Raw genomic sequence first — 12,645 nt, 5'->3', positions numbered from 1 at the left:
GTGCCTGAGGAAGACACAGATACACAATACCCTTGCACAAACATGGCAACAAAATTCTTAACACTGTCAAATCAAATGGCCTCCAGTCTATTTTATGGTAGGTTTGGTGGGCTCTAGTATTTACTGTTTAACATGAGCAACATTAATCCTTCAGATGAAAGGTTACTGAAACCAGGCATGAAGAGACAGGCTAGAATGTAATGTCAATGAAGGCTATAATGTTGTGCATGTTTAGGCCTTCGCATTGGTGTGCACACAAAAAACAGAAAAAAACAGCCAACATATTTTTGTATAAGTTTACCAACTACAGTTTGCATATAGAGGAAGCTCTCAGAAGATAATACATTTCATATGTACATTAATAATCAATAAATAAAAACACCACAGGTTATAATTTAGGATTGTCTATTCTATTATAAGCAATATTTTGCTGATCAATATGAACAGAATTATTGCTCATCCGTCACCTGACACAGGTCCCTCTATTCCTCATGGTATGACATGTTTTGAAGGGGGTAATGACAAAGACATATGGTGGTGGTCACAGTGGTTGAAACATTAATTTATGAGTTTGATTCATATGTACCTCAGAGAATTTACCTGGAGCCCAAGAGAAGCCATTTGAGTAGTGCATATCGTTTTCCAATACAAAAATTGCCATAAGTAAAATCTTCCAACTTACAAAAATAGAATATTGAACAGTCCATTACATTGAAGTTACAAATAGCTCAACTTTGGGCCACAATATTAACGTTTCAAAGAAATTCAAGTTACCAAGGAACACCCTATAAAAGCCATTTCTTCAGCATCATGAAATATAATTTCCATATCAATTCATAAAAAACAATTTATCCCAAGAAATTAAACAAAACCATTGCTCATGATTTCCTTGGCAAATATTTAGTTGACAATGGCAGTTTTGAAGCTTTCTGGAAAATGTATGCAATACATAGAATGTTATCATGACCTACACAATGCAATGTGGTGTAGTAGTATTTGTGCAATGAAGCACCAAATGGTCAGTGTTACAATTGCTATGACATTTACAACGTTGACATATGTTATGTTATACTTGTGTATGAAGTCCTTCGTGGCTCAATTAGTAACATTATGTGACTCATTCTGCAAAATTCAGATGATATGTAAATCATGTACATTCCCTTTCACACACATTATTTGGTACATAGAGGTGATACTCCTAGTCTCTCGGACTCAGATGGGTCATTGTAGGACTGGACGTCTGGGCTGTCGTTCATAACCAGACAGCCAATAGGCTACACAGATCTACAGAGACATCTGTATAAAGACTACAAATCAACTGAACACATGATATTTCTATAAATGTAATTATCACTTAGATCAAAAAAAAGGTGTAATTTCAGATTTCTGGAGTTGTACTTTGTGAAATGTGCCAAAACTCTTAACACATCCTTACCTTGCATATCTATAGGCTGAGTGGTTAACATAGGAGCATCTTACCTCATTAAAATGTACCTTCCGTGTCATTACCTACCCAAGTAAAGAGAGTATGAGGAGAGAGGTATAGGTAAACAAAGGAAGAAAAGACAGTGAGTCTCTCTATTGTACATATGGGTGGGTAGACTGTCAGGGAAGGGTGATCAGAAGGGAAGATCAGGTGACACAGATTTCATTGGCCCAAACTTGGGGGCTTGCTGTCATAGGGAACACGCATTTGGGATGCTGCCGCTTCTGTCACTCCATCTCTCCCTGCTCCTCCACCACCCCTTGGTCCAGCCAACTGGGTTGCTCCAGACCCGGCTGGGTAGAGAAAGTATTTTCCAGAACCTTCAAGAGCCGCTGGACCTATGGCACAGAGAGATGGGAGAAAGATCAAACTATGAGATGGAAATCCAGAGAAGCAAGTTAAGGGAAAGAGAGCATGTTTTTTTTCATTGTGAGAATGCTTCTGTAATGGTGACATCATTGCTTGGAATAACACAAATGAAAGTCAAGAGGGAAGCGGTATTGAAAGTTTGGTCCCTATTACAGAATAATGAAGAAAACATGGATCGGCACCTGACCTCAGAGAAGTCTCCGTTCTCGGCGGCCTCTATTGTATTCTGGGCGATGTAGTTCCTGAGGACGTATTGTGGGTTGGTGCCGTTCATCACTTTCACCCTCTCCTCCTGCAGTGCCTGGACGGCCCTTTGGCCCTCAACTTCCTCAGCCAGACTCTTGCTGCACCAGTCACAACACAGAGCTGGATGACTCAGACAAAAATATCTATGACTAAAAACACCTCTAGTGCAAACACTAGACCAAACCTGCTCTTTTCCATGCATTTAATTACTCATGCTATATTTCTAGAGCAGGTGAGTGCTAGGGATATACACACTGGTGGTGGAGGGGTGAGTAAGTCAAACACTGAGTATGAGAAAGAGGTAAGTATGTAACTAAGACTACATTACTTATTTCTGACCTGTAGGAGGTGGCCCAGTTCTCTCTGTGCTTGGCCTCGACCTCCAGCAGCTCCTTTGGGCCACACCCAGCTTCATGGTCACCATCCTCCGTTCTGAGACCATCTGGAACAGCGACGGGTTGCTCTGGGCCAAATTCAGTACCATGGTCAACTCACTGAACGGCGAGTGGTGTCTCTTAATGCAAAAAGTCAATAAAACTTGATTGCAAAACATTTTCTTTTAGAAGGGAGAAGCAGAGAGGAAGGAAAAATATTTTAAAAAGAGGCAGAGAGTGAAGAGATACAATGTATTTGGAAAATTTTTAGCAAAATTATAAAAAAATACAAAACAGAAATACTGTATTTACATAAGTACTCAGAGCCTTTGCTATGAGACTAAAAATTGAGCTTGTGTGCATCCTGTTTCCATTGATCATCCTTGAGGTGTTTCTACAACTTGATTTGAGTCCACCTGTGGTAAATTCAATTGATTGGACATGATTTGGAAAGGCACACGCCTATTAATATAAGGTCCAACAGTTGACAGTGCATGTCAGAGCAAAAACCAAGCCATGAGTGTTTGTGGTACCAAACTTGGCTTAACTCTAACCATTAGGCTACCTGCTGACCATTACCTCGATTTCTACAGAAATTGGTCAAAAAATGTGATCTGATCTTCCTCTAAGTCATAACAATAGAGACAGTGTGCTTAAACTAATAACACACAAATTGTATTTTTCTTGTCTATTTTGAATACATAATTTAAACATTCCCAGTGTAGGTTGGGAAACGTACGCAAACCCCTAGGCTAATGACTTCTCCCAAAGCTAATTGGAGTCAGGGGTCAGCTAACCTGGAGTCCAATCAATGAGATGAGATTGGAGATGTTGGTTAGAGCTGCCCTGCAATATAAAAAAAACACAATGTGAGTTTGCTATTCACATGAAGCATTGCCTGATGAGAACCATGCCTCAAACAAAAGATATCTCAGAAGACATAAGATTAAGAATTGTTGACTTGCATAAAGCTGGAAAGGGTTACAAAAGTATCTCTAAAAGCCTTGATGTTCATCAGTCCACAGTAAGACAAATCATCTATAAATTGAGAAACTTCAGCATTGTTGCTACTCTCCCTAGCAGTGTCCGTCATGCAAAGATAACTGCAAGAGCACAGCGCAGAATGCTCAATGAGGTTAAGAAGAATCCTAGTGTCAGCTAAAGACTTACAGAAATATCTGGAACATGCTAACATCTCTGTTGACAAGTCTACGATATGCAAAACACTAAACAAGAATGTTGTTCATGGGAGGACACCACGGAAGAAGCCACTGCTGGCCAAAAAACCATTGCTGCACGTCTGAAGTTCGCAAAAGAGCACCTGGATGTTCCACGGCGATACTGTCAAAATATTCGGTGGAAGGATTAAGGTTGAGTTGTTAGGAAGGCACACACAACACTATGTGTGGAGAACAAAAAGGCACAGCACACCAACATCAAAACCTCATCCCAACTGTAAAGTACTGTGGAGGGAGCATCATGGCAACTCACTGCTTTCCTGAAGACAAACAATGTATACGAAATGCTTCAGTCTGGATTTAGACCCCATCATAGCACTGAGACTGCACTTGTGAAGGTGGTAAATGACCTTTTAATGGCGTCAGACCGAGGCTCTGCATCTGTCCTCCTGTGCTCCTAGACCTTAGTGCTGCTTTTGATACCGTCGATCACCACATTCTTTTTGGAGAGATTGGAAACCCAAATTGGTCTACACTGACAAGTTCTGGCCTGGTTTAGATCTTATCTGTCGGAAAGATAGTTTGTCTCTGTGGATGGTTTGTTCTCTGACAAATCAACTGTAAATTTCGGTGTTCCTCAAGGTTCCCGTTTTAGGACCACTATTGTTTTCACTATATGTTTTACCTCTTGGGGAGATCATTCGAAAACATAATGTTAACTTTCACTGCTATGCGGATGACACATAGCTGTACATTTTGAAGAAACATGGTGAAGCCCCAAAATTGCCCTCGCTGGAAGCCTGTGTTTCAGACATAAGGAAGTGGATGGCTGCAAACGTTCTACTTTTAAACTCGGACAAAACAGAGATGCTTGTTCTAGGTTCCAAGAAACAAAGAGATCTTCTGTTAAATCTGACAATTAATCTTGATGGTTGTACAGTCGTCTCAAATAAAACTGAAGGACCTCGGCGTTACTCTGGACCCTGATCTCTCTTTTGACAATCATATCAAGACTGTTTCAAAGACACATTTTTTCCCCATCTACGTAACATTGCAAAAACCAGACATTTTCTGTCGAAAAATTAACCCATGCTTTTGTCACTTCTAGGTTAGACAACTGCAATGCTCTACTTTCCGACAACCCGGATAATGCACTAAAACTTCAGTTAGTGCTAAATACGGCTGCTAGAATCCTGACTAGAACCAAAAAATGTGATCATATTACTCCAGTGCTAGCCTCCCTACACTGGCTTCCTGTTAAGGCAAGGGCTGATTTCAAGGTTTTACTGCTAACCTACAAAGCATTACATGGGCTTGCTCCTACCGATCTTTCCGATTTGGTCCTGCCGTACATACTTACACGTACGCTACGGTCACAAGACGCAGAATTTCCCTAGAATTTCTAAGCAAACAGCTGGAGGCAGGGCTTCTCCTATAAAGCTCAATTTTTATGGAATGGTCTGCCTACCCATGTGAGAGACGCAGACTCGGTCTCAACCTTTAAGTCTTTATTGAAGACTCATCTCTTCAGTAGGTCCTATGATTGATTGCAGTCTGGCCCAGGAGTGTGAAGGTGAACAGAAAGGCACTAGAGCAACGAACCGCCCTTGCTGTCTCTGCCTGGCCGGTTCCCCTCTTTCCACTGGGATTCTCTGCCTCTAACCCTATTACAGAGGCTGACTCACTGGCTTACTGGTGCTCTTCCATGCCGTCCCTAGGAGGGGTGTGTCACTTGAGTGGGTTGAGTCACTGACGTGGTCTTTTTGTCTGGGTTGGCGCCCCCCCTTGAGTTGTGCCGTGGCAGATCTTTGTGGGCTATACTCAGCCTTGTCTCAGCCTTGCCAACCCCTCTTTTTACGCTACCACTACTCTCTGTTCATCATATATGCATAGTCACTTTAACCATACCCACATGTGCATACTACCTCAATACGCCTGACTAACCGGTGTCTGTATATAGCCTTCCTACTGTTATTTTCAAATGTCTTTTTAATGTTGTTTTATTTCTTTACTTACCTACACATACACTTTATTCCTCAGCACTATTGGGTAGAGCCTGTAAGTAAGCATTTCACTGTAAGGCCTACACCTGTTGTATTCGGCGCACGTGACAAACTTTGATTTGAGTTTGTGGTTGAAGATATCCCTCTAGTGGTGTGGGGGTTGTGCTTTGGCAAAGTGGGTGGGGTTATATCCTGCCTATTTGGGCCTGTCTGGGGGTATCATCGGATGGGGCCACATTGTCTCCTGACCCCTCCTGTCTCAGCCTCCAGTATTTATGCTGCAGTAGTTTGTGTGTCGGGGGGCTAGAGTCAGTCTGTTATATCTGGAGTATTTCTCCTGTCTTGTCCTGTGTGAATTTAAGTTCTCTCTCTCTCTGAGGACCTGAGCCCTAGGACCATGCCTCAGAACTACCTGGCATGATGACTCCTTGCTGTCCCCAGTCCACCTGGCCGTGCTGCTGCTCCAGTTGCAACTGTTCTGCCTGCGGCTATGGAACCCTGATCTGTTTCCCCGGACGTGCTACCGGTCCCAGACCTGTGTTTTCAAATCTCTAGAGACAGCAGGAGCAGTAGAGATACTCTCAATGATCAGCTATGAAAGCCAACTGACATTTACTCCTGAGGTGCTGACCTGTTGCACCCTCGACAACTACTGTGATTATTATTATTTGACCATGCTGGTCATTTATGAACATTTGAACATCTTGGCCATGTTCTGTTATAATCTCCACCCGGCACAGCCAGCAGAGGACTGGCCACCCCTCATAGCCTGGTTCCTCTAGGTTTCTTCCTAGGTTCTGGCCTTTCTAGGGAATTTTTCCTAGCCACCGTGCTTATACACCTGCATTGCTTGCTGTTTGGGGTTTTAGGCTGAGTTTCTGTACAGCACTGAGATATCAGCTGATGTAAGAAGGGCTATATAAATAAATTTGAACCCGATTGAGATGCTGTGGCATGACCTCGAGAGTGGTTCACACCAGACATCCAAAGAATATTGCTGAACTGAAACAGTTTGTAAAGAGGAATGGTCCAAAATTCCTCCCGACCGTTGTGCAGGTCTGATCCGCAACTATGCTGCACTGTGAATGTTTACACCGTGTGTTCAATAAAGACATGGAAACATAATTGTTTGTGTTATTCGTTTAAGCAGACTGTGTTTGTCTATTGTTGTGACTTAGAAGATCAGATCAAATTTTATGACCAATTTCTACAGAAACCCAGGTAATTCCAAAGGTTTCACATACTTTTTCTTGCCACTGTAGATACTGTATTCTATCCTATATTTATATTAATTCCTTTACTTTAGATTTGTATTTTGTTATGAAATTGTTAGATATTACTGCACTGTTGGAGCCAGAAACACAAGCATTTTGCTACACCCGCAACAACATCTGCTAAACACCCGTATGTGACATTTGATTTGAGTATGTAGTGAGTCTCTCTCCCTACCTGTGTTGTGCATGGTCTGCAGGAGCTCAGTGATCAACATCTCATCCTCTGGCTCTTCCTTCCTCAGCAGGCCCAGCTTCCTCCTCATGTTGCCCAGGTAGAAGGTGTTGTAGAGGGGCAGGTACTCATCCAGGACAGCCTCTGCCCGGCCTGGGGGCATCTCTGGGTCCAAGGCCTCGGCCAGACGAGCCAGGTTCCAGCGGCAGGCTGGGCCTGATAAGTGTAGCAGCCTGAGTTGTCTGAGGCATTGCAGATGAAGTCAGGATCAAACCTGCAGACAAGCGAGAGGAGGAAATAGACAGCGTAAAGCCAGATCCTTGTTGAAATAATGTGGATCTAAGATGATATTGTAGACAGTATGTCAGGTACTGTAAATTACTGTACCTGTCCATGAAGCCGTAGTCTAGTGTGAGCCCCAGGATGCTCATGTTGTCTGTGTTGAGGACTCCATGGCAGAAGCCCACACACTGCCACTGGGCCACCAGTACTTAGCATTACCTACCACCAAAACATGGACGCACACAGAGATGGGTCAGACTGGATGAGAAGAGTTGATTTGGGTCTACTGATTTCAATCATATCATGCGTAGGCGCTGGGTTAGGCAAAAATATTTGGGGATCGTATGCTGTGCTTTTGATCATCTTCATGAGGGATGTGAATGTGCATAACAATGCATAATTAATCGCTAAACAATAGCATCTTACATGTTATTACTTTGTTAATACCATTTAGCATTAAAGAAGATAATGAATTAATAGCAGTGTGTGTGCGCTAAGGAAGTCACACGCTCACTGTATTAAGACTTCCTGTCACAGCAGGGATGAACAGGATAAGAGGATAGATAGCAGTGTCCTTGGCTCCACAACAAAAAGGTAAAGGATAGAGAGAGCTCCAATGTAGGCCTAGAGTCTGCTTTGATACAAAGTAGTTTCACTGTCAAAAAGGATAGCCATATTCCTTCAAAAATCATATCAGAGCATTATTGTACTCCGTATGAATGATTGATGCTTCACTGAATCTAGTGTCCATGATTACCTCTCTGAAGAATGACACATTCCTCTCCACTCTGTCTATGTGGTTCTGCTAGATCTCTGGGTAGAAGCTCTACATGACATAATCCATCATCTGACCTCTGATCTCATCGTGGCCATAGCTGGGGCCCTGCCAGCTTGTGTTCTCATCAGCCACCTTAAAGATCTCAAAGGACCCGAACCTGCACACAATGATCAGAGTGACACATTTCCATATTGTTCATGTAATTTTGTCAAAACTGGGAATCTATCTACCAACACTTTGTTTTTAAACCTAATGCAGTGGCCAAGGGATAGGATGTATTGGTAACCTGATAAAGGTGGGTGCGATGCGGAGGGCAACAGAGCACCTCTCTTTAGTGGGGTACCTTCTGTAGTACACGTCTCATACCACATTGCTGTCACCAGTGACCCTGCCCTGGTAGTGGGCACCCCCAGAGCGAACACCGCCTCACTGCACAGAAACTCTCTGATGCTGGAGCGCTGCGCCTTATGGCCGTCAGCTTGTCTGGGAATGAGAGAATTAATTATACAAATGTGTATTCATAATTCCATAGACTGTGCTTCCAGAATGTGCACTGCATATGAAAAAACAAACAATATATAGGCCAAAAGACACAATGCTAGCCAAAAACTGAGAAAACAGATTTCATTAAGTAAATAGTAAACAACAAAAAAACATCTGTCTAGTCATGCAATACTGTGTAAACTTCCCGACCAGGAGTAGGGAGTCAGACCAGCTCCCTTGACCTGAATTTCCCACCGGATATAGGGGTTCTCCCGGAGCAGCACTGGCCTCCAGTCAGCTGGAGCTTTAACTTCACCCAGATAGCAGGCTGCCCCGTACCTCAGCTGTCCGGCGAACGAGCCGAACTGGTGACCGCAGTAGCAGTGCGCGGCAGGCTCGGACCCTGGCATTACTTTGGAGCCGCTCAGTTACTCTGGACCAAGCGGGCCGTTCAGAAGAACCTTCGCGGCGTTCATTAGAGACTGCCACGAACCGATGCCTGACCACTGGCTTCGGCTTTACTCGGGAGAAACAGGCTCCTTCCAGCCTTCGCGGACCAGGCTCTTCTGATGTATCCAACAGAAGTTTCTTGAGTGCGACATTGTCAAACTCGAGGCGCTCGAGCGATGAACGACTGACCGCCAGACCCATGTCGTCCATCCTGACAGTGGATAAGTATAACAACGAAGACAATACCAGAACGAAGAAAACTACACTGTGTCAGACGAAGTTTACAAGCAGCCATCAAACTAAAGGCCATATATCTGTTTGTTTAAAGTCACCAGAGACGTCATTCACCATTTCATATCAAGACACGTCGCTGTCCGAGTCAGTTGTCGCAACACTGCACTACGGATATTGGTCTAAAATATTGTGCTACTCTAGTATTGGTCCTACGGGAAACTAAGACGGAACTACATTGCTCATGGCAGCAAAGAAATATAATACAAAAATAGATGGAATGCTTTTTATTTATATACATTTTTATTTAAAAGTTGTATAGTTCAATACAGAATGTAGGCTTCAATATTTGGCTTGTTTACAATGATAGAGTGAGGATAGGAATACAGATTGTCATTCATACACACCATTTTCTCTTGTCAACATACAAACACAAAACAAACTACACCAATACTGACAGAATGGTGCAGGTGATGTAGGACAGCTGCATGCCCCTATTCCACATCTGAAACTACAGTAGGTTGGGAAACATATAGATATCGTTGTAAATGACCCAACTACTTTCTGACAGTGGTTTCCTTATTGGCTCAGAGTAAATTCAAACTGTAGTCCTAAATACACCCGCTGAGATGATCAATTGAGCTACAGCGGTAGGCAAATTTTCCAATATATTTTCATTACAAATTCTAAATACATTTTATGGGGCAATGACAGATATGTAAATGCAACATGGCATTATCTCCCAAAAGTACACCTATCAGATAAACATTTCATTTTGAGGGAAACAGAATCTACAACTATTTATCTGAGGGTGTCAACCAACCTGGTCCTATCCAGCAGACCCAGACTGAGATAGGGAGACACAAAACAATAAGAGGACAGTGAGAAATTAACAAGCCACAGCTGCAGCAGAGGCAGGCAATCTACAGGTCCAAGGCAGAATAAGGCAATAGCAGAATAAGGCGTTAACCCCAACCAACCCTTCCCAGCTCCCATCGAAAATAATCCCCAACATTCCTCATTCATTCCTAGGGATTAGGGAACAATCTGGCAATCGGCTGTACTAAAATCATGCATGTCGTAGAAGCATGTAGTCTGAAATGTCAGATGTTCCCGTACAAAGAGAGAGTTCATTGATGGCTTGTCGTACAAAGTGCATATTTTCTGATCATGTCCAGTATCTACCACAATCACGCAGAAAGTGGCAGTTTGTTTTACAACATACATGTTGAAGGTGCCTCATTGCAAGTACAGTCAAATATACAAAATGCCCCCATTTAAAATACATTGCTTGCTTTGACGCAATTTTACTCCACCCTCCTCTGCATATTTATCGTTGTTTTTTTTTTAAATCCCACATTAGCCCTCTGTTAAATTAAGTGTTATAAGTGTGGTGGTCATGGTATTTTACCCTTCCAACTCCAACCAATACAAAACAGACAACTGATCTTCCAGCATGTAGCATTCTTTGAAAAAACAAATATGCAATTCAAAATACCAGTACATATTTGAGATGGGCATTGCCTTATACAGTACAGGTATTAATAACACACGTTGAAGCATTAGGTTGTACCGTCTATCAATCAGTATGGTTGGTTGTGTGTAACAACAACCAGCACAGATCAGTTTGCCTTGAGAAACAGTATATTGTGTGACCAGGAGAAGTAGTCACTATAACACCAGACATAGCCTAGTCCCTGGGCTGACTTTCCTCATGAGCGATGGAGGAACTTAGGTGTCCATGTTCGGATAGCGCAACTACAATTTGTTACTAAAACCTTCTGTTTCTTGGCTGGGGAGAGAACTTTCCTCACAACCCTCACTGTGGTGGTAAACTACAGTGTAGTCAGTTACATACATTATTTGGTAATATTTGTACTTTTTTACTTTAAAAATTGAGTTAATTTGTTAAATTCCTTACTAGCCATGAGTGGGAATCTGTACCCAAAAATATAATAAAGTGCTAGATTTAAACATGGTCATTGTTAAAGCCTAGATGGTCCCATGGAGGTCCTGGATCCAGGATTAAAGAGGGTGTACGAGAATGAAAAGTCATTAGTGTGGCGGTAGCTCTATGCTTCAACTATTGGTGTCCATTACAGCGCATTCGGAAAGAGTTCAGACCCTTTGACCTTCTCCACATTTTGTTACGTTACAGCCTTATTCTAAAATGGATTCAATTTAAAAAATGTCCTCACTCTACACACAATACCCCATAATGACAAAGCAAAAACAAGTTTAGACATTTTTGCAAATGTATTAAAATTGTAAAACTAAAGTACATTATTTAGTATTCAGACCCTTTGCTATGAGACTCGAAATTCAGCTCAGGTGCATTCTGTTTTCATGAAGCATCCTTGAGCTGTTTCTACAACTTGATTGGAGTGCACCGGTGTTAAATTCAATTGATTGGACATGATTTGGAAAGGCACACCTGTTGATAAGGTCCCACAGTTAACAATGCATGTCAGAACAAAAACAAAAATTGTCCAGAGCTTTGAGACAGGATTGTGTCAAGGCACAGATCTGGGGATGGGTACCAAAACATTTATGCAGCAGCGACAGGGTAGCCTAGTGGCTAGTGTTGGACTAGTAACCGAAAGGTTGCAAGTTCAAATCTCGAGCTGACAAGGTACAAATCTGTCGTTCTGCCCCCGAACAGGCAGTTAACCCACTAGGCCGTCACTGACTTGCCTCGTTAAATAAAAAAGGTAAAATAAAAATTGAAGGACCCCAAAAACACAGTGGCCATCATTCTTAAAATGGAAGAAGCTAGGAACCACCAAGACTCTTCCTAGAGCTGGCCGCCGGGCCAAACTGAGCAATCGGGGAGGTGACCATGGCCCTTCCTCTACCAAACAGGCCTGTATGGTAGAGTGGCCAGACAGAAGTCAATCCTTAGTAAAAAGGCACATGACAGCGATGCTTGGGAGTTTGCCAAAAGGCACCTAAAGTATCTCAGACCATGAGAAACAAGATTCTCTGGTCTGATTAAACCAAGAATGAAGTATTTGGCCTGAATGAAAGTGTCACATCTGGAAGAAACCTGGCACCATCCCTACGGTGAAGCATGGGGGTGGCAGCATCATGCGGTGAGGAATTTTTTCCAGTGGCAATCGAACATCTCTGGAGAGACCTGAAAATAGCTGAGCAGCAACGCTCCCCATCCAACATGACAGAGCTTGAGAGGATCTGCAGAGGATAAGAGAAACTCCCAAAATACAGGTGTCAAGCTTATAGTGTCATACTCAAGACTGTAATCGCTGCTTCAACAAAGTACTGAGTAAAGGGTCTGAATAATTAAATAAATGTGATGTCA

The 12,645-nt window shown here is 42.6% G+C and overlaps 1 protein-coding gene across 1 annotated transcript; it reads right to left on the bottom strand.

Annotated features, from left to right (window-relative positions):
* Nucleotides 1–282: 282 nt before the first annotated feature.
* selenoo1 (selenoprotein O1) lies at nt 283–9,522 on the bottom strand. Its single transcript, XM_024398919.2, is given in 12 exon segments — nt 283–1,824; nt 2,043–2,199; nt 2,441–2,591; nt 7,106–7,312; nt 7,315–7,376; nt 7,490–7,592; nt 8,120–8,319; nt 8,449–8,548; nt 8,551–8,645; nt 8,856–9,113; nt 9,115–9,332; nt 9,334–9,522. Coding segments are annotated over 12 exon segments (1,734 nt in total). The 5' UTR covers nt 9,406–9,522; the 3' UTR covers nt 283–1,713.
* Between the last annotated feature and the right edge of the window lie 3,123 nt (nt 9,523–12,645).

The sequence above is a fragment of the Oncorhynchus tshawytscha genome, linkage group LG06, assembly GCF_018296145.1.
Source record: "Oncorhynchus tshawytscha isolate Ot180627B linkage group LG06, Otsh_v2.0, whole genome shotgun sequence".
Classification (NCBI taxonomy): Eukaryota; Metazoa; Chordata; class Actinopteri; order Salmoniformes; family Salmonidae; genus Oncorhynchus; species Oncorhynchus tshawytscha.
This window is presented reverse-complemented; position numbering and strand designations above follow the sequence as displayed.